At 46.3% G+C, this 24,142-nt stretch overlaps 1 protein-coding gene across 3 annotated transcripts in view; it reads left to right on the forward strand.

Annotated features, from left to right (window-relative positions):
- Window positions 1–6,187: 6,187 nt before the first annotated feature.
- The window catches only part of PDE9A (phosphodiesterase 9A), a gene marked incomplete at both ends in the record, with an annotated part of 48,536 nt that continues 30,581 nt past the window's right edge, over window positions 6,188–24,142 (forward strand). Inside the window, 4 exons of one of the 3 annotated variants that reach the window (XM_080612739.1) lie at window positions 6,188–6,256; window positions 18,474–18,544; window positions 20,338–20,415; window positions 21,351–21,394. In XM_080612739.1, the coding sequence (XP_080468865.1) occupies window positions 6,188–6,256; window positions 18,474–18,544; window positions 20,338–20,415; window positions 21,351–21,394 (262 nt within the window). The remainder of the gene's footprint in view (window positions 6,257–18,473; window positions 18,545–20,337; window positions 20,416–21,350; window positions 21,395–24,142) is intronic. The other 2 variants (XM_080612740.1, XM_080612741.1) reach the window with 2 other exon arrangements.

Genomic DNA, 24,142 nt, shown 5'->3' on the forward strand with positions numbered 1-24,142 from the left:
CCCCAGGCCCCACATCTTGTGAAAGTGTGAAATACATTACACCAGGCTGGCACCGGCACTAACAACCCTTCGTTAATCTTTGGGTTGCCAAGACTTCAGGGTGTCTGAAGTCTGCTTGTCAGAAAGATGGAAATAGCTGGTTTACAGTGAGTCACTGAACAGCTCTGAGCTGCTCAGATGGCAGTCTCCCAAAACAGGCATCTGAAGTAACTTCACTTTTCTGCACCACATAAAATGCCAGGGAGTTTTCTTCAAATTGAGCCATATATCGCTTCCCTCCCCTTTGGGAGCATAGGCTACAGCCCCCGCTCAGGCTTTCTTGCCAAGAACATAAGACAGCCTTGTCCAGCAAAGGGAATTGACTTTTCCACTTCTTGGCTACCATCTCTCTGAATGATCGAGTGGGTGACTCCAGACACAGTTAATTTCATTTATTTTTTTCTCATCAGCTCTTGAAAGTTCCAGTTGGGTCTGCTAATTTCTTCCATAACCTTATGAAAACACAGCTTTCATAGCTGGGCTTTCCCAGAAGCTCTATAGCAGGGATGCAGCATGCTGACTGCCTGTGTCGTTAGCAGCTAGTTAGGGTCTGTGTGTGCAGGTACGGATTGCATGCCTAATATCATACACAGCAATGCCTAGGGCAGGATTGTAAGGCACTCGGGTACTCTTGGCTCTATGTTGGTACTTTAACTGAAGGCTTTGGAACAGACAGCTGAATTGCAGAGATGGGAGGGGAGTGAGAAGTTAAGGGAAGAGGTGGAAAATGGAAAGCAGAGAGGGAAGGGAGCCTGAGAATCAAGCAGAGAGGTTGCAACAGAAGAGAGTGCAGCCAAGGCTCCCTGTAGGCAGCTGGCAGCACACCATGGCTTGGGGCATGGCAATGCCCGAGGTCTTGCTCATTCCTGGCAGGGAGAAGGGATGCCCTGGGCAGGTGATGCAAAGGGCTCTTATCAAAATCAGGACATAGGGTTCTCTGTGCCAGTGCAGGGCCTGTGCCAAAACTCTGATGCGAGCACTGCAATGGAAAGAAACGCTTGTGGAGGCTGAGCTTCCTCCACACCCAGCAGGGAAAGGCAATGGCTTAGCACCACCAGGAGACCTTCAGATAATCAGCCTGGGGACCTGCCAGGTATTGCAAGGGCTTTAGAAAATAGATTACTAAAAAAAAAATGCTAACATAGAGCTGAAGAAAGAAGGTTTTTCTCAATAGACAAAAGAAGAAAATCAAGAAATAGCAGATGCTGTCGTGGACACATGCTTTCATAAAGTGGAAGAATGGTCCATGGCTTAAGACTGCTCTTCTGCTCCAAGAGAGCACAGCACACAAGGGCAGGTATTTGTGAGTTAACAGGGCTTGCTATTTTTACTTCCCGAAGATTTGAGCCTACTAACTGGTGAGTGCTGAGACATAAGCAAAAACTACTGGTACCAGGATTTGAACAATGATTGTAAAGAGAATAAAAGCAGCATTATCACCAAGGTGGCCAGCGTTGCTGGATTAAAGAGCAAGGCTCACTCCCAAATGAGTAATGTTACGTCTCCAGCCCACAGGACTCTACATCTGCACCCTGGTGCCCTGGACCAGCCACGTCAGGAGATGCTGCAACTCCTTTCCAGCCCACGTTCCTGGAGGTTTGCCACGGAAACCAGGATGTGGGCAATTACGACTGCACTGCATAGATTGACAATTGGGTGAACAACAGACCCAGAAAGGGGGCTGGAACCAAGAGCAAGGTGGAGAGCTGTGCCGCTGCATGGTGAAGGGCCAAACACAGGCTTTCAGAGTCCGTATACACAAATCATATAAAGGTGCCAATATTAATTATCAGTTATTCTGTAACTAGCAATAAATATGATCATTTCCAGGACTTGTCCTTTGGAAACCTGGCAGTATATAAAAGAAATGTGCAAATGAGTGAGGTAAAATTTCCATATACTGTAAGCTGTATGCTTTCCATAGGCTTATGGAAAGGAGCTGGACTGAAAAGGTCAGTCATACTCTGCAACGGGTGCGATGGAGGAGCTTATGCTGGCATAGCCATTGCTTTAGCTGTTAACAGCATAACCACCATGAAAAGTTAATTCCTCATAGACTCGACCCTGATTTATGGGTTTGTGAGGTAGGAAAATGTAGAAGCGAGAGTGGTGAAACACCAAAGATAGTGAAAGGAAGGGAAGAAGGCTGAGCAAAGTAGGGAGTGGAAGAATGAAGGGGAAACCTTCCAGCTCCACGGGCAATCAGGTGTTTCGGTAGGTTTGAGGGAAACAAGTGGAGAGCTAAAGCAATAAGACAAGGCCTGTGGGAACATGGAGACAGATACACACATGCACCTACAGCTAAAGGGGGGGGGGGGCTGCAAAAGAAGGGATTAGTGGGAAGAGACAAGAAGCAGCTGAGAGTCTTAGATACGGCGTAGGTAAGCGAAAATGTTGATTTTTAAAAATTGTTATTCTTTGCTTTTTCTTCCAGGGAAACTGGTCAAAATACATCACTGTCCTGAAAATACTTGGCTTGAGTTATGCTCTAGCTGCCCATCACCTCCTCAGGTCAGGCTGCATCTTCCCAGTCCCAGTGGCCCAGGAGCATCTCCATATACAACCTTAGGCCCAAATTAGCCCTCTAATGGCACCCAGACATCTTCTGTGCTTTGCACAGCCCTGACCACAACACCTCTCTGTCCCTGCCCTTCAGGTGGGGGAAGCTATTTGGGGTTGAGTCCAGCCCCACAAGCTCACTCACCCTTTAAGCAGGGTTTGCAGCAGGGGGGGATCTTAACCTGTGTAAAGAAAGCTTGGACATTTGTGCCTTCAAGACAGTGAGCCCAAGTGCAAGCCATGTGTGATCTGAATATCCTCCACTTACACGTTGGAAACCCTGATAAAGCTGCATCTGAACCACTTATGTGGAGCAGATGCCAGGACTGGGAGACAGAGGCACCTTTTTTACTCCTTGGGAGCACTTGCCGGAGTAAGTGGTATCTGGCTGGGGCACCGCCAGGTCATCGGGCCAAAGTCTTGAGCCCCACAGCTCTCCGAAAGGCACATCTACTTTTAAGCGCTATGTATACAAAGTGGTGTGTATTCGCCTCGGTAAACAACGTAGCAGAGAAGGCAAAGCAGAGCTGTGCGGCACTTGATGTGCTGCCTCCGGTCTGGGGGATAACGGCCTGGTGCTGTCTTTAGCAGGACAAAGCGCTCCTTTAAGGCAAATGATGGAGAAACATCGACTGGCTCTATATTGCCAGGATTTAGCCCAGCTGATGGAATCATAGTCATACAGAAGCATAGAATTAACTAACTTAGAAAAGACCTTTAAGATCGTCAAGTCCAACCTTTACCTCAGGACTGCCAAGTCTACCACTATACCGTGTCACTGACGCTCTCTTCTACAAGGCTTCTGAACACTTCCAGGGCTGGTGATTCCACCACCTCCCTGGGCAGCCTGCTCCAATGCCTGATCACCCTGTCAGTGAAGAAATTGCTCCTAATATCCAACCTAAACCTCCCCTGGTACAGCTTGAGTGGGAGGTCCTATCACCTGTTACTTGGGAAAAGAGACCAGCCACCTCCTCTCTCCATCCTCCTTTTCAGGGAGTTGTAGGAAGTGGTAAGGTCCTCCATGAGCCTTCTCCAGACTAAACAAGCACAACTGCTGAAGGGCTTGATAAGATAGATAGGATAATTCTTCCAAGTAATTTTTGCCTATATGTTGCACAGCATATAATGAATAGGGAGATTCAGCTAAAGTTAACCAGCCAGAGGAAGGCAGTGATCTCACAGAGCTGCACATCTTCTTCATGCATACCATCTTTCAGGCATTAGCCTGAGCTGTGCCTTAGATTGAGTTAGGCTTTTGCCATAATTTCTGACAGCTCATCTTTGTAGATTCACTTTAATGGGAAAAATTCAAACAAACTAAATATTAATGTGATTAATGGGGTGGGGCATGTGATGTGTGCTGAAGCTTAAGGAACACAGTCAAAAGCCTAGGGACAATAGGTATGACAAGGACGACGGAGAGGCAGCAACAGGATCATCACCTGGATGACATTTTGGAGCCTGTCTTTGCTGGCTGGAGAAGCCAGTCAGTTTTTAAATTAGAAATCAAAAGGTGGGTGCTCATGCCATGAGATTCTGCTTGTCAATGGTGTGTGTCAAATCCTGCAATGCACCAGTGACCTTGTCAGACCCCTCTTGGACCAAATGCCCCATGTGCATCCCTCAGTGTGAGCGCTCTTGCTGCCTCTTTCTAAATGGATGCATTTTTGTTGTCATGGCCATCTTCCTCAGCTATTTGCTGTGCTTGTCAAGGTCAATCAACTCACTCAGGACTGAACCATTGTACAACAGGGTTAAGGCAATGCTGAGCAGAGCAGGGTATGAAATGATCGGTCACAGAAGTCCTGACCAATGTACAGAAGCAGTGGAGTTGATGTGGGAGGGCTGTTGCAGTGGAAGAGGCTCTGCCCACCTCGTAATAGTCAAAGGGATAGCATATGGAATAGCCTAAGGGATTAGCCTTCAGGATAGCCTAGGGAGTAGCCTCCAGGACAGCATACAGGATAGACTGTAGCACAGCCTAGACGGCAGCCTAGAGGATAGCTCACAAGATAGCCCATTGAATAGCCCTACGATGGCAAGGGCTCTCTCCTGGAAGACTTCAAGTGACTGCTCCAAGCTGGAAAAGGAAGGACGTGAAGCAAAGGCTTGCACCTCCCAGTAGTCACCTTGCTGCTGGCTCTGAGGGCAGTAGGGGTACTGCCGGCTTTGGTCTGAAAGGCCAGCCTGGCTCTGGCTCCTGGACTGGCTCCAGGACCTTCTCGGCCCTGCTGGCTGTTATGAATCCCCTTCACACGGCGAACAAGCCTTTCCTGAGTGTTGCAGCAGACAGCCGAGGCTGCACATCACGCAGTAGCCTGCAGGGCCACGTTGGCCTTCTCTGTGGGTCAGTTGTGTCTCACTCAAGCTTCAGCAAAGGCTTGGGGTTAGAAGGGAAGGCAGCACCAACCCCACTCCCACGAGCCCAGCTCTTCCAGACCGCAGAACAAGAAAGGCTGGGGAATGCTCCAGCAGAAGCCTCAGAAAACCCCAAGAACTAAGCCTCACAGGGCGAGCTGTGCACGCCTGCTGCCCATCAGGCAGCCTCTCCCCTGCGAGGGTGGAGGAGCCTCTGCCTTCAAAGCTCTCTCCCCTCCGTGACAGAGTGCCGCCCGCCACTGCCTCAGCTCCCCACAGGCGCAGGCACTGCAGCGCAGCACAGACACACAGCAGATGGCATTTGGCATCTGCTCAGAGAATCGACCGTCGGCTGCTTTGCTCCCTCCTGGTTTTTGGCTGTGCCTTCCCATGGGAGATGCCTTTGCCAGGATACTTCATGTTCCCTTAGATTACAAATTTCTTCTCTCCGGGGGTGGTATGAATGGTGTTGGGCAAGAGCATGGGCTTTACACTTTCTTCGTGATTCTGGGGCTTACAGGGGTAAAAAAAGCTGCTGCTTTTTCTTTCCATCCTTGTAATGATGACAGGAGGGATGTGGAAATAAAGCTGCTGAGTTTGGGCTGAGATAGTCCATGCCCTGGCTGCAGCGGGTGACTGAAAGGACACTTCCAGCTCAGGGCACAGCTGGGAGCCTGTCACACCGCTTGCAGGGTCTGGGCAGCTCACCAGAAGGGTCAGCGCTAATTAATAATTGCAGCCCTATTTCAGCATAAAAACGAGTGACGTCTCTCACCACCCTGGTGAAGGAGGTTTTCCCTCCCCCGTCCCACCTAGAAGATAAGTGCCATTTCTTTTTGTATGTAACAGGAGCTGGTCAGCCCCAGGGTCAGAGCTACCATGGGGATGGATGCCCAGCAGCTCTCAGCCCTGAAGCCAAGAGGGGTTGTTGCTATGGGAATCAAGAGGGCACTTGCAGAAAGCAGCTGGAGCCTGTGTCTTTCACTGTTCAAGGCAGCTGGATTTGGAGAGAAGCAAAACTAAAAGGAGGTGACAGAGAGAGACAGAGGCACAGCAAAATGCATGCATGTTAGAGGAGGGACCTTCCCAGAATGAGAGTACAGTGGGATACAGAATAGCGGGGACACCAAACTGTCAGGCAGCGGTGGCTCGGCTTGGTAGGATAAACCTAATTTTCTCCTCTGTTTGTCACTGGAAAAAAGTCCAGTGAAAACCCAACTGTAGCAGGATGGGATCTGCCTCCTCAACTTACCGGTCCAAGTGTATTTATTTGGATATTGATGGAAGAATTCAAAAGGTACTTTTGCTGTTTTTCACAAAGTAGCTTCTCCAGACGCAGCAGCGGCTGCGGGTTGTGTTTGCTGCACGACCTATTTCTGTAACGCGAGTTAGATCCGTGTTTGCCTTCAGCGCCGTCCACACGGTGTTCAGTGGGCTTCAAATGTCTTTTTAAGGGGAAGCGGGGGGTTGGGGGGGGTGGTGGATGGGGGGGGATCTTGAGCAGCTGCTGCTTTGTACACAGATGTTTATTTAAAGGGGAAGGGGAGGCTGGCAGCAGGGGAGGGCTGGGCGCTGCCAGCTCTCCCTGGAGGTCCGTGGTTTAGCAGCCGTGCAGGAGCGTTGCGATGCATTTACAAAGTTTTTTGCGTGTGGAGAGGTTTCCTCCCCAGCAGTGGGAGCGTGGAGCACGGTGTGCGCCGAGTTATGTGGAGATTGCTGGGGGGGGGCTTGAGCAATGGGCGTTTTGGTGTTTTCCTGCCATCAAGCTGGACGGCAGGCTGGTGCCTGGCCGCTGTGCGATGAAGTCGCCGCTGCCTTTGCACCCTGGTTCGTAAATGATGATAAACCTTCATTAATTAAAACTTTCACTTCCATTAGTCTGCCCTGTTTGCTTAACCACGGTTCACAGCACAGGGAAAACTGCGGAGAGAAATGCATTCTGGCTAAGAGGGGAGAGCTCGCATGCTGTCGAGCTGACAGCCCACTGCTTTTAAACAGAAACAATGCCGTTCCATTTTTGCAAGTCTCTTCTTTCTTCTTTTTGACAGCAATGCTTTGGCCACAAACCGAGTGCCTTTTTTGTAACGGAAGGCCACTTGTGAGGCTCAAGAGCGAGTAAACTCTTTGACTTGCAGAATTCAAATCTCTCTCTCTCGTCTTCCTGCTCTAAATTTTCTTTTCACCCAGCCTCGCCTTTTGTTTCTCCTTTAAAAAGAAACAGCAAAGATACCCTTTCCCTCCCCTTGCCTTTGCTACAAGAGTGATGGCAGAAATGAGGTAAATAGAGAGCTAGTACTCACAGTCCTGTCCCACCGCGCACACCTCCGTTGCCTATGGTGCCTTGGAGACCCACCGCAACTGCCAAAGTCGTGTCCTGAGGAACGAGACCTTGGAGAATCTGGATATGCACCAGTTCCCCAGAGCAGGCTGCTCCTCTTCATCCATCTTGGGGCTTAGACATGACGGTGATCCCACTGCTGCTGCGGGCTCCTCTGTACCAGTGGGCAGGAGCGTGCTGGCTCTGCTGAGCTGAAGGCACCGCTTCTCTATTGCTGGGGCTTAATGAGTTGGTTGCCTGACGGTCCCCAGAAGAAAAGCTTGTACGAATCTCCCTGGCATCTTTACAGTTCAGTATGAAAATATTTCAGCATTTTGAAAGGGTGGCGAGTGTTTTCATAGATGTTGGTAAAGCACATTGTCTGTCATCTATGCTGGCTTAAAAAAACCCATAAAAGCATTTCTCAGAACCAGTTTCTGGAAAGTGCTTTTGACACTAAAAAAACAGAAGAGGCACAATTGCATGAGCAAGCAAAGGCAAACTCAGGCGGTATTTGGGGTATAAGGGTTTTTTGCTCGATGAATGTTATCTGTTTCTTTTGTCAGTTTTGAAATTCCATCTGTGCAATGTTTGGAAGGATTCCTGCAGTAAAAATGCTGTGTAAATGGGGTTCACCCAGGGGTAAGCAGGGCATATCTCAGATTCTCGTGCCTCCTCAGTAACAACATCATTAGAAAGAAATAAAAACAAAAATCCAACCTTAATCTTCCGAGGAATGCAGTATTGGAGCCTTCTTAGACGGAACTTGTTAAATCAATGCTAAGCTACTCGTCAACCCAGTAATGAGGTATGAGCTTCATTATAACAGCACTTGTTGGGTTTGAAAGGGCTCAGGTCCAGCTTGCAATTGTCTTTCCGGATATCTCAGAGTTGTACAGTAGACTTGGGCATCCTACAACAGTGCTACCCGTGATGGCAATTATTCATACGAAATTTGGTGTTTCCATAGCCTCATCACAATTTCTACTGGTGTAGCCTCGGGGCGTGCTGCTGACTTCAGGAGAAGTTGTTTTGCCTCGGCACTGGGGTAAATGAAGGGGCAAACCAGGCTCAGAGAGCCTCATGCTGCCTCCCCTGGGAACCTGAGCTTTGCAGATGAGCACTCGAAAGTGCTCTGCAGCAGGAGTGGTGAATTAAGCTAAAGTAGGTTTGTGTGCTGGCAGGTCCAGAGGGGCACAGCAGGGAGGGCAGAGGGACATGGCGATTCCTGAAGGAGAGTTTGCTGGGTTGGAACTCCTTCTCGGGAGTCACTGAAATAAAGGAGGCACCATCAGCAGGAGTTGAACACAGGACCATGCAAATGGCAGCATGTCCCAGAGGAAGGGCTGAGGTCCATACCTGCAAGGCCAGTGCCATGAACACCCCAGGAGTCCAGCAGCCTCCTGTGTGAGGGTGGTCGGAAGCTGAGAGCAGAGGGGAGCCCAGCCCAGTGGTGTTGCACATCACTCTACACATACACTTCTACACTGGGAAAGCCTTGCCCTCACCTCCATAACTTCCTTGGCTGCCACACTTTCTCCCCTCATCCCATCCTGCCTTTGCTCGCAGAGGGTCCTGGTCATTTGTCACAGTTTGACAACCTGACTTTTCAGAGGCATGGGCAGGCAGAAAATGTTCTTCACAAAAGCTGACGGCAGGGACAGGCTTTCCTCCAGTGGGCAGTTGACTGAGCATTTCCTCATGCTCAGGGACAGGCAGCAAGGGCTTTGGGATAGACATGAGATGACCCAGCCCAGCAGACTCCAACCATGGTACCCCCACAGGCACCTGAGCTCAAGATCTCCCAAGGGGAGGCTTTTGTGTCCACCAAGGGAGGAATTTGGGCTGCTGGTACCTGTGTCCCAGCCAAAGGGCAGGGAACAGGGATCTTCTGTGGGGTGGCCACCTGCAGAACTGATGGAGGTAGAGGCAAATGCAAAGTAGGAGATGGAGGGGACAGCCTTGCTGAGGCTGCAGGAGAGGGAAGATCAAAGGGTTTGTGGTGTTACAGCTGCATGCCAAACTGGGGCTCTGCAAAAACCGGCTTCAAAGAGGTCACTTGTTTCAGAGCTGATTGAAAAATGAGATTACAACACAATGGGCTTCCTATCCAGTGCCTGAGTAAAGAGGATGCACACCTGGGGGAAGCACGTGGCCGTGTTTCACATAGGATACCGTTATCTTGCAGCACCACTGCAGACAAGGATTTCCCCTTGCTCCTGGAATGCCACTAGATGGGATCAAGCACCCAAACCCCCAGCCTGACAGCAAAGAAGAGAGGTTTGTTCTGGCAAACTTAAGCTGGATGTGGAGTCTTTATTTTCCTTCACGATGTTATTAACCCTTTGGCTGTGTTTTTAAGAAAAATTCCTACTGAGTATGTTTCGAATTAAAAATCCACCAGCAAGAAAATATTCCCCAGCTCATGCCCAGCTTTTTTCCATGAGGAAACTACTGGCAAATGTTTTCTTTTGACCTTTGAGATTTAAATGGTAGCAGAGTTGAACCAGCCAGTGACCTTATTCCTAGCTCTCTTATTCATGGCTCTCATTTTCAAATGTCACAGGGTAGTGGCTTTGTTGACAGAGTTGTAAGGAGTTCCTCTAAGAAGAATGTTTAATTTGAGAGGATTTCTGTTTCCAGTGTCTTAATCATCATCGTATTTGTAACAGGGATGTAAAGTCAGAGGGGCGCAGAGCCTGAACTAACTGGAAAAAAGAAAAGGACGACTGCTTTGTCAAGGATTCTATGAAATCACCCAGGGTGGTATTTGCTTCCTCTTCAGAAAGCGAGTGAAGAATTCTGGAGTCATTTTGCTGGTTTACTGAGTCATTCGGGATGCCAAATGGAGAAATTACTTTTTTTTGTCTCAAAGAAATGTATTGAGTTCAACCTTTCTGAGTGTTTGCTGTACTGACCCGTGGCGCAGGACACTGTCCCTTCCACAGCCATTGCTCCTCTTGGTCTGAGGTCCACAATAAACAGAACAGCGCTAAGACTGGGTTTTGGTGCTGTGGTTATTGCATTGAAATGTCAGCGCACAGGAATTGTTGCTGTCATGTGAGCTTTTCTTTTTAATTAGAACAGCAACTGTGGTGTAAATGCTCAGGCTGTAGCAAACCCAACAGATTTTTCCGAAGCTCACCGTGCTATTTTTAACACGCCAAACTGGATTCAGGGTAAAAACAAAACACAGCAAGAAAATAATGGTGTGGCGATCAGTTCAAGACAAATACATATTTTTGGGTGCCGGTGACTGTCTCAGTGCAGCAGGGCAAGCATGCTCTGCAATGCCCATAGACCTCATTCGCTATCTGTTTGGACTTGGGATTTAGAGCAACACGTTTCCGGCTGCCGACCATCAGAGGGGTGCACAGTCTGGACACGGACACCTCCAGAGGTCGCTCTTCCTGGCTGGTGTTCCCAAGTTCTTTCTATGCCTGGACAAGCCAATGAGGCGTAAGCACAATGAAGCATAAGTATGTTTTTGTGGGATCAAGGCCATTTTCTTAGTGCTGGCAGATGTCTGTGGGTGAGGGAGCGTGCAGTGTAGCACAGTCTAAGTCTGGCCAGTGATTTTGGCTAACCTTGGCTCTCTGATTGCAGCTGGCCCCAGCGAATTCAAGGCTGCCGCTAGATATTCTTGTTGTAAAGCAGCATGAAATGAACAGCAGGTTCCTGAAACTCCATCACATTACAGAACATAAACACTTTAAAGAGTAAAAATGGCTTAATACCATGCTTTCAAAAAAGTGAAAGAAAATATCAGACTTGAGGCCTCTCTCTCCCCAACTCTTCCTTATCTTTCCTCCCCAGCGAGGGATCCTCAGGACATTTAGGGAGCCAAACCATAATCTCAGAACATCTCTGTAATTCCAGCATAGCTCTATAGTTATTCTGTACCCATCACCCAGAAAGGCTTGTTTACTGCTGTTTATCTTTCTGAGGTCACACACAGTCTATTATAGTTATTACAGTGTATGTTCACGTTACCCAAGACAACGTGTAAGTTTAACACTTTCGTACTGGCATTACCTATGAATTCAGACAAGCCAATCTTAACAATTTATGCATCTCTTCTGATTTAGTATAGACAAGACAAAACCATTTTGTTTCCAGCACCTTTCTAGTGAATGTACTTCCACAGCTGCAAATCCGCCTTTCTCTGGCCTCTCACTGTACCTGCTTTTTTTACTCTGTTAACTAATATTATGCTTCTAACCGTCCTATATTATCAAGTATGTTGTAATTAATTGCGTGGCTAGTTCTGAAACAAGCAGCCTAGCTTCACTTACATTTAGTGAGGACATTTGGTGCAAAAGCATCTTGATTATCCAGTTTACAGAATATTTCAAGGTTAATGCATTAATGTGCTACTGGTTTATTGCACTTAGCATTCCATTAACAACAAGCCTGTGTCCTTTTCATGTTAAGAAAAGCCACGGAATAGACATTTGTATCATTTGTCAAAGGCTGAGATACTTTTTACGTCTGCTGCAGAAAATAAGAAACTTACAGCTCAGACTCTCTGAGTTCTTACTGGTTCCTGGTTGTATTCCGCCATTAACCATTAGTACTGAAAGACTGAATATTAGCATTTATGTCCCTCAGTACAGTCAGTAGGTTGCACAAGGCTCTCTTTCGTGTAACTTCATTTCTTCTATGAGCCCAAATGACTCTAAAAAGTAATGAGATCTTTCCTTGCTCATAGTGAAAGAGCCATCCTCTCTCATGCTGTCACTCTCAATGGATGTGCAAGATTGCCCTGGGGGTCACACTTATGAGTGTATCATAGATATTTTCTCTTTCCTGAAAAAAGAAAAATCTCTTTTCCCGGATCATTCTGTTCAAGGATGCTCAAGTTATAAGGGTGGGAATTGCAACTTATGCCTCAGGATCCTAATACGTCAGCTCTGTTTGGTGGCTCCTGTTTCTTATTTTACAGTAATGTATACAGTTAGGAAACTAACAGGATTCACCTCACTTAACCATTAACTGTAGCCATCTGAAAATTAGTGATGACTGTTCCATGCTAGTACAGGCTCCCCTGTAGACACTGGGGAGGCGGGTGGTATCTCCAGAAGATGATTTATTCTATCTTTAACTGGTTTTCGGAGACATGTGGGCTGATTTGCCCTTTGGAAGTTGTCCTCTTTCTCTGCTGGCAAGAGGGAGTCTCGCAAAGCGACATGCATGAGGTGCCAGATTTCTAGATGGTTAAAGTTATGTCAGACAAATCACAGCAGTACATTTCACTTAAGTGTCCTGTTGAATTGAATGTTACCAAGCCACGTCACTGCCCGAAGGTAAGTGTGAATCAGCAGGACTGCAGAGCACCAGCTGTTGGAAGTAAAACATCTACCACACTCCTCATCCTATGACAGAAACGGTGTTTGAAGAACTCAACGGAGCTTTCATTTTTAATCAGGCTTTCAGCTGAGGGATCTCATGTTTTCTTCCCCACACATGCACATGAACATGCGCATTTACTTTCTGTTCTTCTCTTAAAGAAGTTCCTACTTCATCAAACAGATGGCAAATCCGGTGTAGTATTTTTAATACCACCTAATATTTGAAGCTTAGATAAACGGAGTGATTTTCTGAACATCACCTGCTTCTTAGGGCAAGAAATAAAACATAGATAGTTTGGATATAGTTGGTCTCATGCTATGCTTGTATCTGAATTCAAAGAATGAGAAACGTGGAAGACAGGTATGGGATTTTAGGTAAGTCTTCTGTTGGATATTGGGAACTATGGTAAGTCCTTTACTGCTGTTTTTTGAGGAAGGCCTATTTGCTTACGTGTCTAGAAATATTAATTTGTTCCAATGATATCTGCAGAGTGGTATCTAAAGGTTCTGGATCCTTCTTCATTTTGATATGGACAACAAAGACCACTGGAGAGATAGGGAAAATCACAGAGAAAAATTTCACATCAGCTTTCTGCCTTAGCAACTCAGAAATCCTCCCTGAAAGCTGCTCTTACAGAAGCAGCAACAATTTCCACAGTCCATGCAAGATACGCAACTGAGTTCTACCAGACTCTTTTCTGACACGCTCTCCTCCAGTCTCATAAGTGAAAGATTATAATTTTAAATTGTTTAAAGTCCACAATTTCAGCCCTGACTCTGAACGTTGCTCGCTGTGCTGAAGAAAAGGTATCACCAAGTGCTAGAAGTCAAACGCAGCAGTCTGAGACCTGCAAAAGGAGGTAGGACTGGAAACTGAGGGAATACTGGCTTTGAAAATAGTTCTGCATTATTTATGTAGGAATTTCACTGGAGTTAAAAAAAAAACAAAAAACAAACACATGTTAAATTCTTGGAAGAAAACCCAATTAACAACGTCAGATCAGAACAGGATAACATTTTTGACAGGGTTTGCAGTTTACAGAGAGGATTAGCTGTTCTGAGGATCAAATACAGAACAGAAATTGGATTTGTAAGCTGTGTTTTTTCCCTGAAAGCAAAATATAATGTGATTAATTATAAACTGGTATGTTGCAGAGTATATGCACGAGGGTCCCTTAGTAATATCTCCATCACAGTCCTTAATATTGAACTGCTCCTCTGAGTGGGAAACTCAGACAGAGTGCTAGGGCTCTTAATCCCTACTCTTTCTGAGAGGGGTTTTAAAACCCTTGTCCTAGCCCAGAGGGGGATACTATGGATTAAGAGACAATGGCCCCTTCTTTCAGAGGAAGATGTTTCAAAACTGCAGAACTGTATTTGGGGAAGAAACCAGTCCCACAGAAGGGACCTTAGGGCCAGGAACCAGGCATCCGCATTGAGTCACGCTGTCCTCCTTCGCAGCCAGTGCATGCATGCTTCATCAAAATTTTATTTCCACTCCAAAAAGCCTCAGTTATTATTCATTCTGCTTTTCCCCTCCTTTGCTTCACATTACTGTCCAAGGCAGACAGACAACGTTCCCCGCTTACATCAAATGTCTGTTTCTTGGTCTTGATGGAGACTCGTTGAGACAATCAAGCTAAGCATTCAGAGAAGATGAGTTTTCCTGCCATTTTTTAATACACATGGTAGAAGTTTTGCTAAAAGTAACAAGGACAGAAATGTGAAGTAACGTTAACTCTCAAACAGGGGAAACGAATTGTTTGCAGATGCTGCCTCAATTTTGAGGAATACATTCTTTTCCTCCTGGCACAAACCCAAGAGAAATGCAATTAACAGGGTTTATATGTGGCTGGTTTTCTTCATGGCATTTAGTCATTAATCTGCAAGCTGAAGCAGAGGCCTCTGTTTCCCTTTCCCATGCAGTGTATCACTACTGTGACTCCGTTTACACATCATTTTGGCTCTGTCTTTGCTTTCAGAAATGATGCTGGCAACTCAGTGTCTTTTGTTGACCAGTCTTGCAGGAGACTCTTGTACCAGCAGGCAATACCAGAGTCCCGTTGTCCACTCTTTCTTGCAGGAGGTGTCAGGAGCTGCATCCCTGGCTTTTTCAGGCTGTATTGACTTGCATGACTATGTACTTTTTTGACATGTATTTTGGGGGCACAAACCTGTCTGTGTATGATCTTAGCCCACTACCACAGCTGTAGAAACTGCTGTGGTCTCCTGTATTTGTCCTCTGTTGTATTTGTCCTCTGTTGTGCTCCATAGCAAGGTCTCAGTCCTGTGCTAAGCGGTGATATCTTCCAGCACCAGGCATTAATACAGGGAGTGAAATGCTATGAGACACATTACAGCAGTGGATTGCCACCCAGGTATAGGAACAGGGACCTAAGAAAGCTGATGACTGTGGGTCAGTGACGTTTGACACAGGTTTGAAGGCAGATGAAGTCCCTCAGTGCTAACTGTGGGTCTGGATCAGAGCCACAAACAGCACCAGAAAAGTGTCATCATGCAGACCCAGGCTGAACAGCAATGGCTTCAGGACATCTGCCCAAGAAGGACATCTTCACAGGACGGGATAAGATGGTCAGTTATGCAGCAAGCGCCTACAGGGTTCCCCACAGTCAGAGCTGCAGGTCAACCATCTTCCCTGGTCATGGGAGAAACCATGTGTCCCAGATGACAGAAGCATGGCTGCAAGCCAAGTTGTCACTCTATCACCTTCATGCTGCTAATGTCCCTGCAATGATAATGGACTCTGGGCAAATAGGATTCCTATACTGTGCTGGTCCCATCAATAGTACACAATACCACCCTCCTGTCTCTCCAAAATGTGTTCCAACCATATTCCATCAGCACAACTGACATCAACTGTATTGTGAACATAAACCTGCGAACAGGAACAGGAACAATTGCATATTGCTGGAAAATGTGTGAGGCTGGCTCCTTTGTTTCAGAACAGGAGGGAGTTTGTCAGAAAAGCTCTGAAGGTTGAAATAGAAGTAAACTTTAGTAGCACTCTTTTACTATTTTAGTAGCACTCTTTGATTAAAAAAACCCAACCAAGCAACCAAAAAATCTCCAAAACCTCAAGCAGCTGAGGACAACCATCCTGAGATGAGTAGTATCAAAGTGCAGTGGGTAATTCACAAATCCACTTTTAACAAACTTAAGTAAAAATGCCAAGTACGGAAAACTAAAATGCATGTACAGAGATAGCTCACAATCTAGGACCTACATGTTTTGCTTCCCACACTTTAGCTACGACATGGTGTAAAAAAAGGATTGAAATCCATCCTCAATGCACTGAAAGCTCCTGCTCCTTTCTATGAGTCAGGCCGGCTTTCTTACCTTTAATGGTTTTTGATTTTTTTTTCTTTTAATCTTTCCTCTCTTATCTGTCCTGGTCAATAATAATTGATTTCCAGAATAAGAAACCTCAATACCTTAAATAGCACTCCTGGCACATCACAAGCCTTTAACCTCTGTTCAGCCACAATTAACATCATCTGCTTGGTTACTGCATGTACCAGTTGTTGTACCCTCCGATACCCTGTCAGCCAATTTTAGCAGCTATCACTCCAACGGGATGCTGTAATCTGCTGGAACGGGGTTTCAGTCCTATCTGAACTCGACTTGCTATGTTTTATTGCTTTGATTGCTTTGTATTTAATAACCAACAGTCGATCACTGGGCAAAATAGGCTTTTAAAACACACCTGGGCATTTATCCCACTCAGTTCCCTGATAGCAGTTACTAACTATAGCAGCAATTGAGTGCCTTGATGTTGTATAAAGTAAAGATATTGCCTGGTATAATCTCATCCTGGTTGGAAAACAGGAGAGATGGGTGTGCATGCACATATTGGTCACGGTCACCTCTTGAGGTGACCAGTATTATCCTCTTCTCTACCACAAAACCCCTGATGCTTCATGCAAGAGTAAGAGTGCTCCTCACTGCCAGTGAAAATTGAGGTCTGAAGCCTTGCTTCAGCATCGTCTTGAGCATCAGTGCATCACACCCCAGCCACAATAGTTGCTGGCCAGATGTTGCAGTGTTGTCCCTACTCTCTTGAAACTTCCAGGTTTGTCATGTCCCAGGCTGTGAGCAGGCATTACCATATACTTGCGAGCTCCTCGCTGGCAGAGCATCCTGTGGGCTCTCCCACTGCTTCCCTATTGCCAGTGGCAGAGGTCTGTATCAGCACCATGCAACACCTCCATGTGAAGGATTTACCCCGGTGTCTGAAAGGCACCTTAGAAATGGCACATGGGAACAGTGTTACTGCAGTGCTATTACAGTTTAGGAATTAAAGCACGCAGAAGCCAGGGCTGCTGGAGTAAGGCTCCAGGCTTAAGTAACTCCTGGCACCTACATCTTTCAGAAGAATCTTAATCAGATGATGACATATTATTTTTCCAGCATAGTCCTCACCAGTCTGAACTGCTTGATCCAGGAAAGGTGACAGCATCCCCCACTGCCTGCAGCCCTGGTGCCCACAGCCACTCTCTCTTCCTGGCAGCATGAGGCAGGGCAGGGAAAAGAAACCATTGGAAGGCCATTCTGGGTGGCACATTCCTCATTTTCTGGGTCAGCAGCCTCAAGGCTGATCTGTGAGCATGCACACTGCCCATGACCATGATGAACAGCAGTAGAAACGTGCCCGAGAATGTAGGATGCTACAGGTGATTGGGAGGAGGTGGAAATAGTGTTTCCAGCAAGGCACTCACAAGGAGAGGAGACTTTTGACCTTGATCTCCCTGTGCATTAGACCTCATCTGCGAAATACCACTTTCTTGCTCCTCCTGAGCTTTGCCTTTAGGTCTTCACAAGCGTCTCTGAGCTGCTGCATTCTGAACCCAGAGGCTCCGTGGCTGCTTCTTCTTGAGGTATGCTCCATTAATACCAGCATCCCCCAGACAAATCAGCCCCACCACTTGCTGTTGTCCCTGGCTTCAAGAAGGTGAGCTGGACTTGACTGCAGTGAGTCTTCATTTCCACAGTAGGATCAAAGCCCCCATCATAGTAAATCAAAAGCAGAGAGGCTTTCAGCCCCCTACCCTGGCTGCAGTAAAGCTTCTCAACCAGGGAGCACCATCACCTGCATGTCCTGATGGACGTAGGAGTATTGCGGAAATCGTGGCAAGGGATCATGTCATTGAGGGCTGTATCACGATGGGATCATGGGGATGTTGTATTCTTAGACATGCTGCTCGAACAGTCTTCTCTGCATAGGAGCTGCCTGGCATGTGCTGTGCAGAGGGATGTTCTGGGGTGGATGGGGTAGATGAGTAGATGGTAGATTCAAGGTCCGAGTTCTGACCTAACAGCAGGAATGATACTGCCTGAGAGTCAGCAGGAAATTCGGCACAACCCAGGGTGAAATGGGACAAGACTCTGTTCAGTTTAAAGCTAGCTTAAGCTGGTGTAGCTCAAAAAGCAGTGCCCTTTTGTACCATCCAAGGACCTCCTCAAATCTGGACTGTTTTCTTCCTAAATCTGGGCTACTACATCCTTAAATTCACGGTTGTTTTAATCTTGCAGCAATACTGCATTCTGAGAAACCTTTTGCTCTCAATTCACATATATTACTGCTCTACTTCAGAACAGTGCAATTAGGTCTCCAGAGCTTGCTCGCTTTATCAAAAAGACACAGGTATTAAACAGGCGTAGAGAAATATTTCAGCTCTCAAGTTAAATCAGATAATTGAAATAGTAGGAAAAGACTTAAAATTAGCCCAGTTCATGCCTGAATAGAGCTCATTTCTCACTGGGAACTAACTGTCCTTTCTTTTCTTTGTCTTCATGGTTTTTTCCTCTGCTGCTGTTCGGTTTGGAAGGTGATCTTTAGTAAATACTGCAATTCCAAAGATATTATGGATCTCTTCTGCATTGCAACAGGGTTACCAAGGTAGGTCTCTCTTCATTTGTGACATTCATTTTACTCTTGTTCCTTTACTTCTGGGCATAATTTGAAGGCAGGCCCCAAATGATTCATTTACCTGCTCTTCAGGCTTTCCTCTCATTCCAGTCTACTGGAGGAAGAAATTGAGGCAATCCAGACAGCACCAGCAGAAAAAGAGCATGAAGCCCGGGCAAGAACTGAGCCACCTCAGTGCCCTCTGTGCCTGGGGAACAGACTGGAATAGAGCAGAACAGAAGAGATATGAGCTAAAAAAAATAAAAGCGAGTGCAGAATCCCTGCTGCAAGTGCACTTGGGTTATAGCCTCGCAGTTATAGCTCGGCACTAAATTTTTGCTCATATTGAGTGAAACACAACCACATCTTTAGAACCTGGTTTTTAGGGGAAAAGTTTGAGCCAATGAGAAGCATTGCCACTAGATGATAAACTTTCTATTTAGATTCAGTACAATCTAATCTCAGGTATGGGATAGCCAAACATGAAGTACCCCAGCAGAATCATTTTATAGAACTTAAATATCCCCAAATCCGTTGCTCAGGCCAAGAACTTCCTAATTTATGCTGTCCTGCAAGTCCGTGCATCTCCTGTAGGGTTTGTTTCTCTTACCTTCAACCTAGAAAGCAGCACCTAACTTAAATCTGTGTTGAGAGGGATCCAGGATTAGGTGTAGGTGTTGTGGTAGGAGATGCCATTGTGGGAGGCATGGTGTAGTACCAGCCACTTCTGTACCGCCTGTCCAGGGTGGTGGTGCAGGGGGAGGGAAGCCCCTTAGTCACAATCTAGCAAGAGGCATCTGCTGTCTGCACACAGACCTTGAGCGACACAGGCCAGATGCACAGCAGCATGCAGTACGCTATTGTCTTTACCTTTGTACACACAGGTTTACAATACAGAAAAGGCACAGGGTAAAAAAAGTCCTTTAATCATGGGTTTATTGCATGATTCCAGCTCCGGGGATTGAAAGATAAAATTGTCTATGTTGACTCATAATTTGCATAAGCTGCTTGACAGAATTAATGCCCTTTGCTGTTTATCCTGGCTATTTCCTCCCATTTGACATCAGAGGAGTTAGTAAGTCTCATTTGCCTGTGATGTCAAATACTTCCACTGCATCACCCAAGGAACTTTGTTCAGCAGTTTTAGTGCTTCATGAGCAGGGTGTTTGCTGCATATATGGTGCTTTATTTTCATCAGAAGACTTCCAAAGAATTGTGCATTTCAACCAGGCTCCTGGAGCCAAAGCAAACCTCCAAAGTTTACATCTGAGCCTGTGAGATCACACCTAGCATAGTATAAAATAAAAAAAAAATGTAAAAAAAAAAAAAAAAAAGGCTCCATATTCAGCAAGACATTTGTTTTGTTTGTTTTTTTAAGAGACTAACTAAGTAATTTCAAGACATTCATAACACCGGTAGTCATTTGTATAGTGGGAGTCAATACATAGCTGCCAAGTGAATGTATCACAAAGCATAGCTTTTTAACAGAAATTAATAGTTGATGAGTCAACAGAACACATGAGTTAGCAGGGAGCAAAATCTGCTCTGAGATCAACAATGATCTCACTTAATGCTTTGCAAGAAACACCTCTGGTAGTTGAAGTGGGTGAAGCATCAAGCCTACCCTGTTTTGTGCTTTGACCCTTTCTGCAGCAAGGTAGAATGGGTCGGAGACAGTGCCAGGCCAGGAGTGCTGCAGGAGAGAAGATGGCTATGTGCTGTATGCATAAAATTTCAGACAACATTTCCAAGTCAAATAAACTTCTTTGAAACATGCTTTACAGGAATACAACAATCTCCCTTTTGACAGCAGACAACTGCATGGTATCCATCGATCCAACAATGCCTGCAAACTCAGAGAGGTAAGCCTTGCTGCAGCTTGCTCTTCAAAGGTCGGGTCAAGCCAAGGAAGGGGTGATGGTTGCCTGCAGGTGACTTTTCTGTGCAGCAGGAGGTGAGCAGCTCCCTAGAGGAGAGAGATGACAGTAAGAGTTGAATGCTGGCTTACAACACTAATGCCTGCTGGTTTTGAAGATTTTTACTTGCTATTAAAGTAGGAGTAATTGTCAGAGGAAAAATACTGCTTTTAAGTATTTAATGTGGAACATCTGTTCCCATCCCACCCTGTTTGTTGTCAAAGCTTCCAGCTTCTTTGTTTACCCACTCCTTTTTTGCTCTGCTAGGACGCAACCATGATATTACCTGCAAAGTGAATTCACTCTTTGATGAAGTTAGGTCTCCTCCATGGTGGCTTTGGCCCTTCCCACCCCCAGATCCCTTTCTGCTTGGCTTCCTGTTGCTTGTTCATCCCAGTACTTTTAATTTCATTCTGACTGTTCACAGTTACTCCTTCTGCTGTTATTTACTTCTTTGCATATTTCATCATTACTTATCACTGGCATTACTCTAACTGACACCATGTGGCAGGGCCCAAGCAGTTGGGAGGGAACTACTGCACAGGACAGTGTGTGAACACAGAGCAAAAAGATCATCCCCACCACCAGAGCTTCCTTCTGACCTAAAGGATTTCCTTACATTCTCAGTTCACAAGCTAACAAGGCTTGCCAAAGAGGAGGCATTTTTACCACGTTCATTGTGTAACAGTGCAGCACAAGAAAGATCTCTCTCTAGTTCAGTAGTAAATTGGAGGGTCATGTGTTCATAAAAAGTGCCCATTTCATATTTAAAGTGACAGGTTTTAAGAGATCTTAGAATATATTCAGGTTCTCAGGGAGTACAGATGTGAAATACAAACTGCTTTCTGGGTGTTGCTAATATCAACCTCTGACTCTTCCAGGTCTCCATACAAAGTGATACCTGTTGCCACTGGGCAGCTCTCAGGTAAAATGACCCTTTTGAACTGCATATACTAAAGCTGAATTTGTGAACATTCGCACATGGGAATTACATGGCTATGATGCAAGGAGGAAAGATGATGGTGTCACAGTTGTTGCTGCAGCGGAGTAAGAAGTGTTTGATCACAGTGTTCTGGAGGACAGCTAAATAAAATGTCTCCAGATTTCAACATATATGAGAGTGAGGTTGAATGGAGGGACTTTCCCAGTGCTTAGCTCTGATCTAACTCAGCACCACTGATGTCCTGGGGGAAGTCTCTTATGGAAGAGTGGGGTTTTTCAGGCAACAGACAATGTCTGAAAGCCTGTCCTGCAGTGTTTTGTTAAACTTGTCCGTCTTTCGGCAAAGCTATGCTGAGAAGCCAAGCACAAGATTTGAACCCGATGGTATTTCCAAATTGCTGACGAGAGAGCATAATGTCTGCTGTAGGCATGGTAGTTCTAAGTGTCATAAATATTTAAATACACCTGACAGGATTAAGGAAGGCCTGGATGAAAGAACATGTCTGGAACACGTTGCCCAGCTCATAGCACAGGCAAGAGTGGCACTCCTACCATTTCTCTTCGCCTGCCAGTCTCATGATCAGGGCAGTAGCTCTCAGACACTGGAGCACAGCATTTGGTTGTGGCAATTCCTGTAGAGCATCTGGCTCGCCGTCTCTCTCATCTGTGCATCTGCAGCATCTCCCGCCACCCTCTCTTGCCTGAGCAAGAGCCCTAACCTATACATTGTGGAGCTATAGGGAGAGGTTGGCCACTGAGGTAAGGGCTGCAGGAGGCGAGGAGACATCAGCTGGGGACACAGTTTAGAGCGGTAAAATTGGAAGATAGGAGAGACAAAAGGCAAGAGGTTAAGATTATCTTGGAAACACAGAGTGCACAGAAGAAACAGGAGGGAGCCGGAAAGTCTGGGGGCTGGAAAAAGTAGTTTGAAGGACGGGTAAGGCTCTTGCGATAGCAGCAAGGCAGTTTTGCTGGTCTCCCCTCCTCTTCTGGCTCAAGCTAATTGCAGGTCCCATCTCCCCTTCTTGCTTAGGCTCTTGTGTTACTCAAGAGAAAACACAGTGTCTCACAGCACTGGTTTTTTTCAGATGGGGAGGCACAGGGAACTGAAGGCACTCTCTGAGGCACTCACATCGGCTGCAGCAGGAACGTGTGTAGGAAAAGGGCACAGCAAGGCAGCGTAGGAGGATGAGGGGTGGGCAGAGAAACAACAATGGGGAGCTTGTACATGCAGAGAGCAAAGGAGAATGGAGAGCGAAAACAACAAAGAAGCTTGGGAAACAGGGAAGAACTTTATCACAGTAAGATTTGTTACAAGCCATAAACAGGTCTCATGTCAGTGGTTGCCATTGCTGCCAGAAGGAGGTAGTCAAAGCCAAGAGACACACGTGATTGTGAAGGGAAAAGAAGCTGTCTCCTAAACTATTTCCCTGTTTTAACAAAGTCTGCTGGAACAGCATCACTCTTCTGGTCCAGGAGTACTTTATTTGCTTTACCAGATCAGAAAAGATGAGGTCTAACTGGAGCATATCTCTCTGTGTACCATCTGGCATGGGTAACCAATAGCCATTTGCCCCAACACAGAGAAAGACCAGTGAACAGGGCTGGCGAGGCTCTGCTGCGGAATGCGACTGTGTTATACCAGCTGGGAGGTTGACTGAAGGCCTTTCAAGAGTATCTACCTTTTTTCCCCCTGACATGAAGCTAACCGTATATTTTTGTAAGCCCCTGTATGACTTTACACACTCTCACAGGGCCCTCATTTTTCACTCCAGCTGACAGCACATGGCTCTGCTTTGTGCAGAGCACAGCTCACTGAGTCAGCAAGGTCTCTCTTTCCTCCCTGCATTTTATAAAGCGAGGATTTCCAAAGGCCTAAGCTAAAAAGGGCAAGAAAAATTCTGGTGGTAGGCTGCCAAAGCATAAGACAGAGGCTGCAATGGAAAGAGGAGGAAGGTTGAACTGAGTGTGATGGAACTAATGTTCCTTGGTATCTGTTTCTCTTTCACATGGGTTGTCATTAATCTTAAGCATTTCTGACGTTTTGCTGAGAGTGGGAAGAATAAACAGAGTGGGAAATTGTTCCTATTCATTAAAAGAAAGAAACCCAGCTCTGTTCCAGTCTTCCCTTCTTAAACAACTCTGCCTGCGTGACTCTGCTTCCCAAAGCAACTTGTCCAAGTACATGCCAAAAATGGGGTCACCCCAATTTTCACAGCAGTGGGAGGTAATGCACCTCTTTTCAGCAGTCTCCCAGGCAGCTGGAAAAGAATGACGCATGCTTCAGTGGAAGAAAGACTGTAAAAGGTGGGACTGGAAAATATGATCCTTCGGGAGGAAAATATAAGCAGTGGCTTTTATCCATCAGAGGAGATATCCACCAGAGTCCTGCTAAGAAACTGCTCTTCATTCCCTGACCATAGTCATGGGAGAGGGTTGGAATGAAAAAACTTATTATCCCACCGAGCATCCATTGGATGCAGCATCCATTGCCGTATCACCACAGGGTCAGCTGTCTGCAAGGCAAAGGCAGGGGCTGAGCTGGCTGGCTCTGGGCCTGTGGGGCTATTGCATCATGTGCTGTCCTTCCTACCATGGCCTCAGACCAGAAGGCGTGTGGCTATTCGAGCAGAGCACCAAACACCCAATGAAAAACCTTTCCTTCTCTCTGGAGCATTTAAACTCCCAAGCCTATTGAATGGGCATCTTCTCCTTCCTAGAAAGGCTCTGG

This window comes from Psittacula echo (assembly GCF_963264785.1).
Source record: "Psittacula echo genome assembly, chromosome: 3".
Classification (NCBI taxonomy): Eukaryota; Metazoa; Chordata; class Aves; order Psittaciformes; family Psittacidae; genus Psittacula; species Psittacula echo.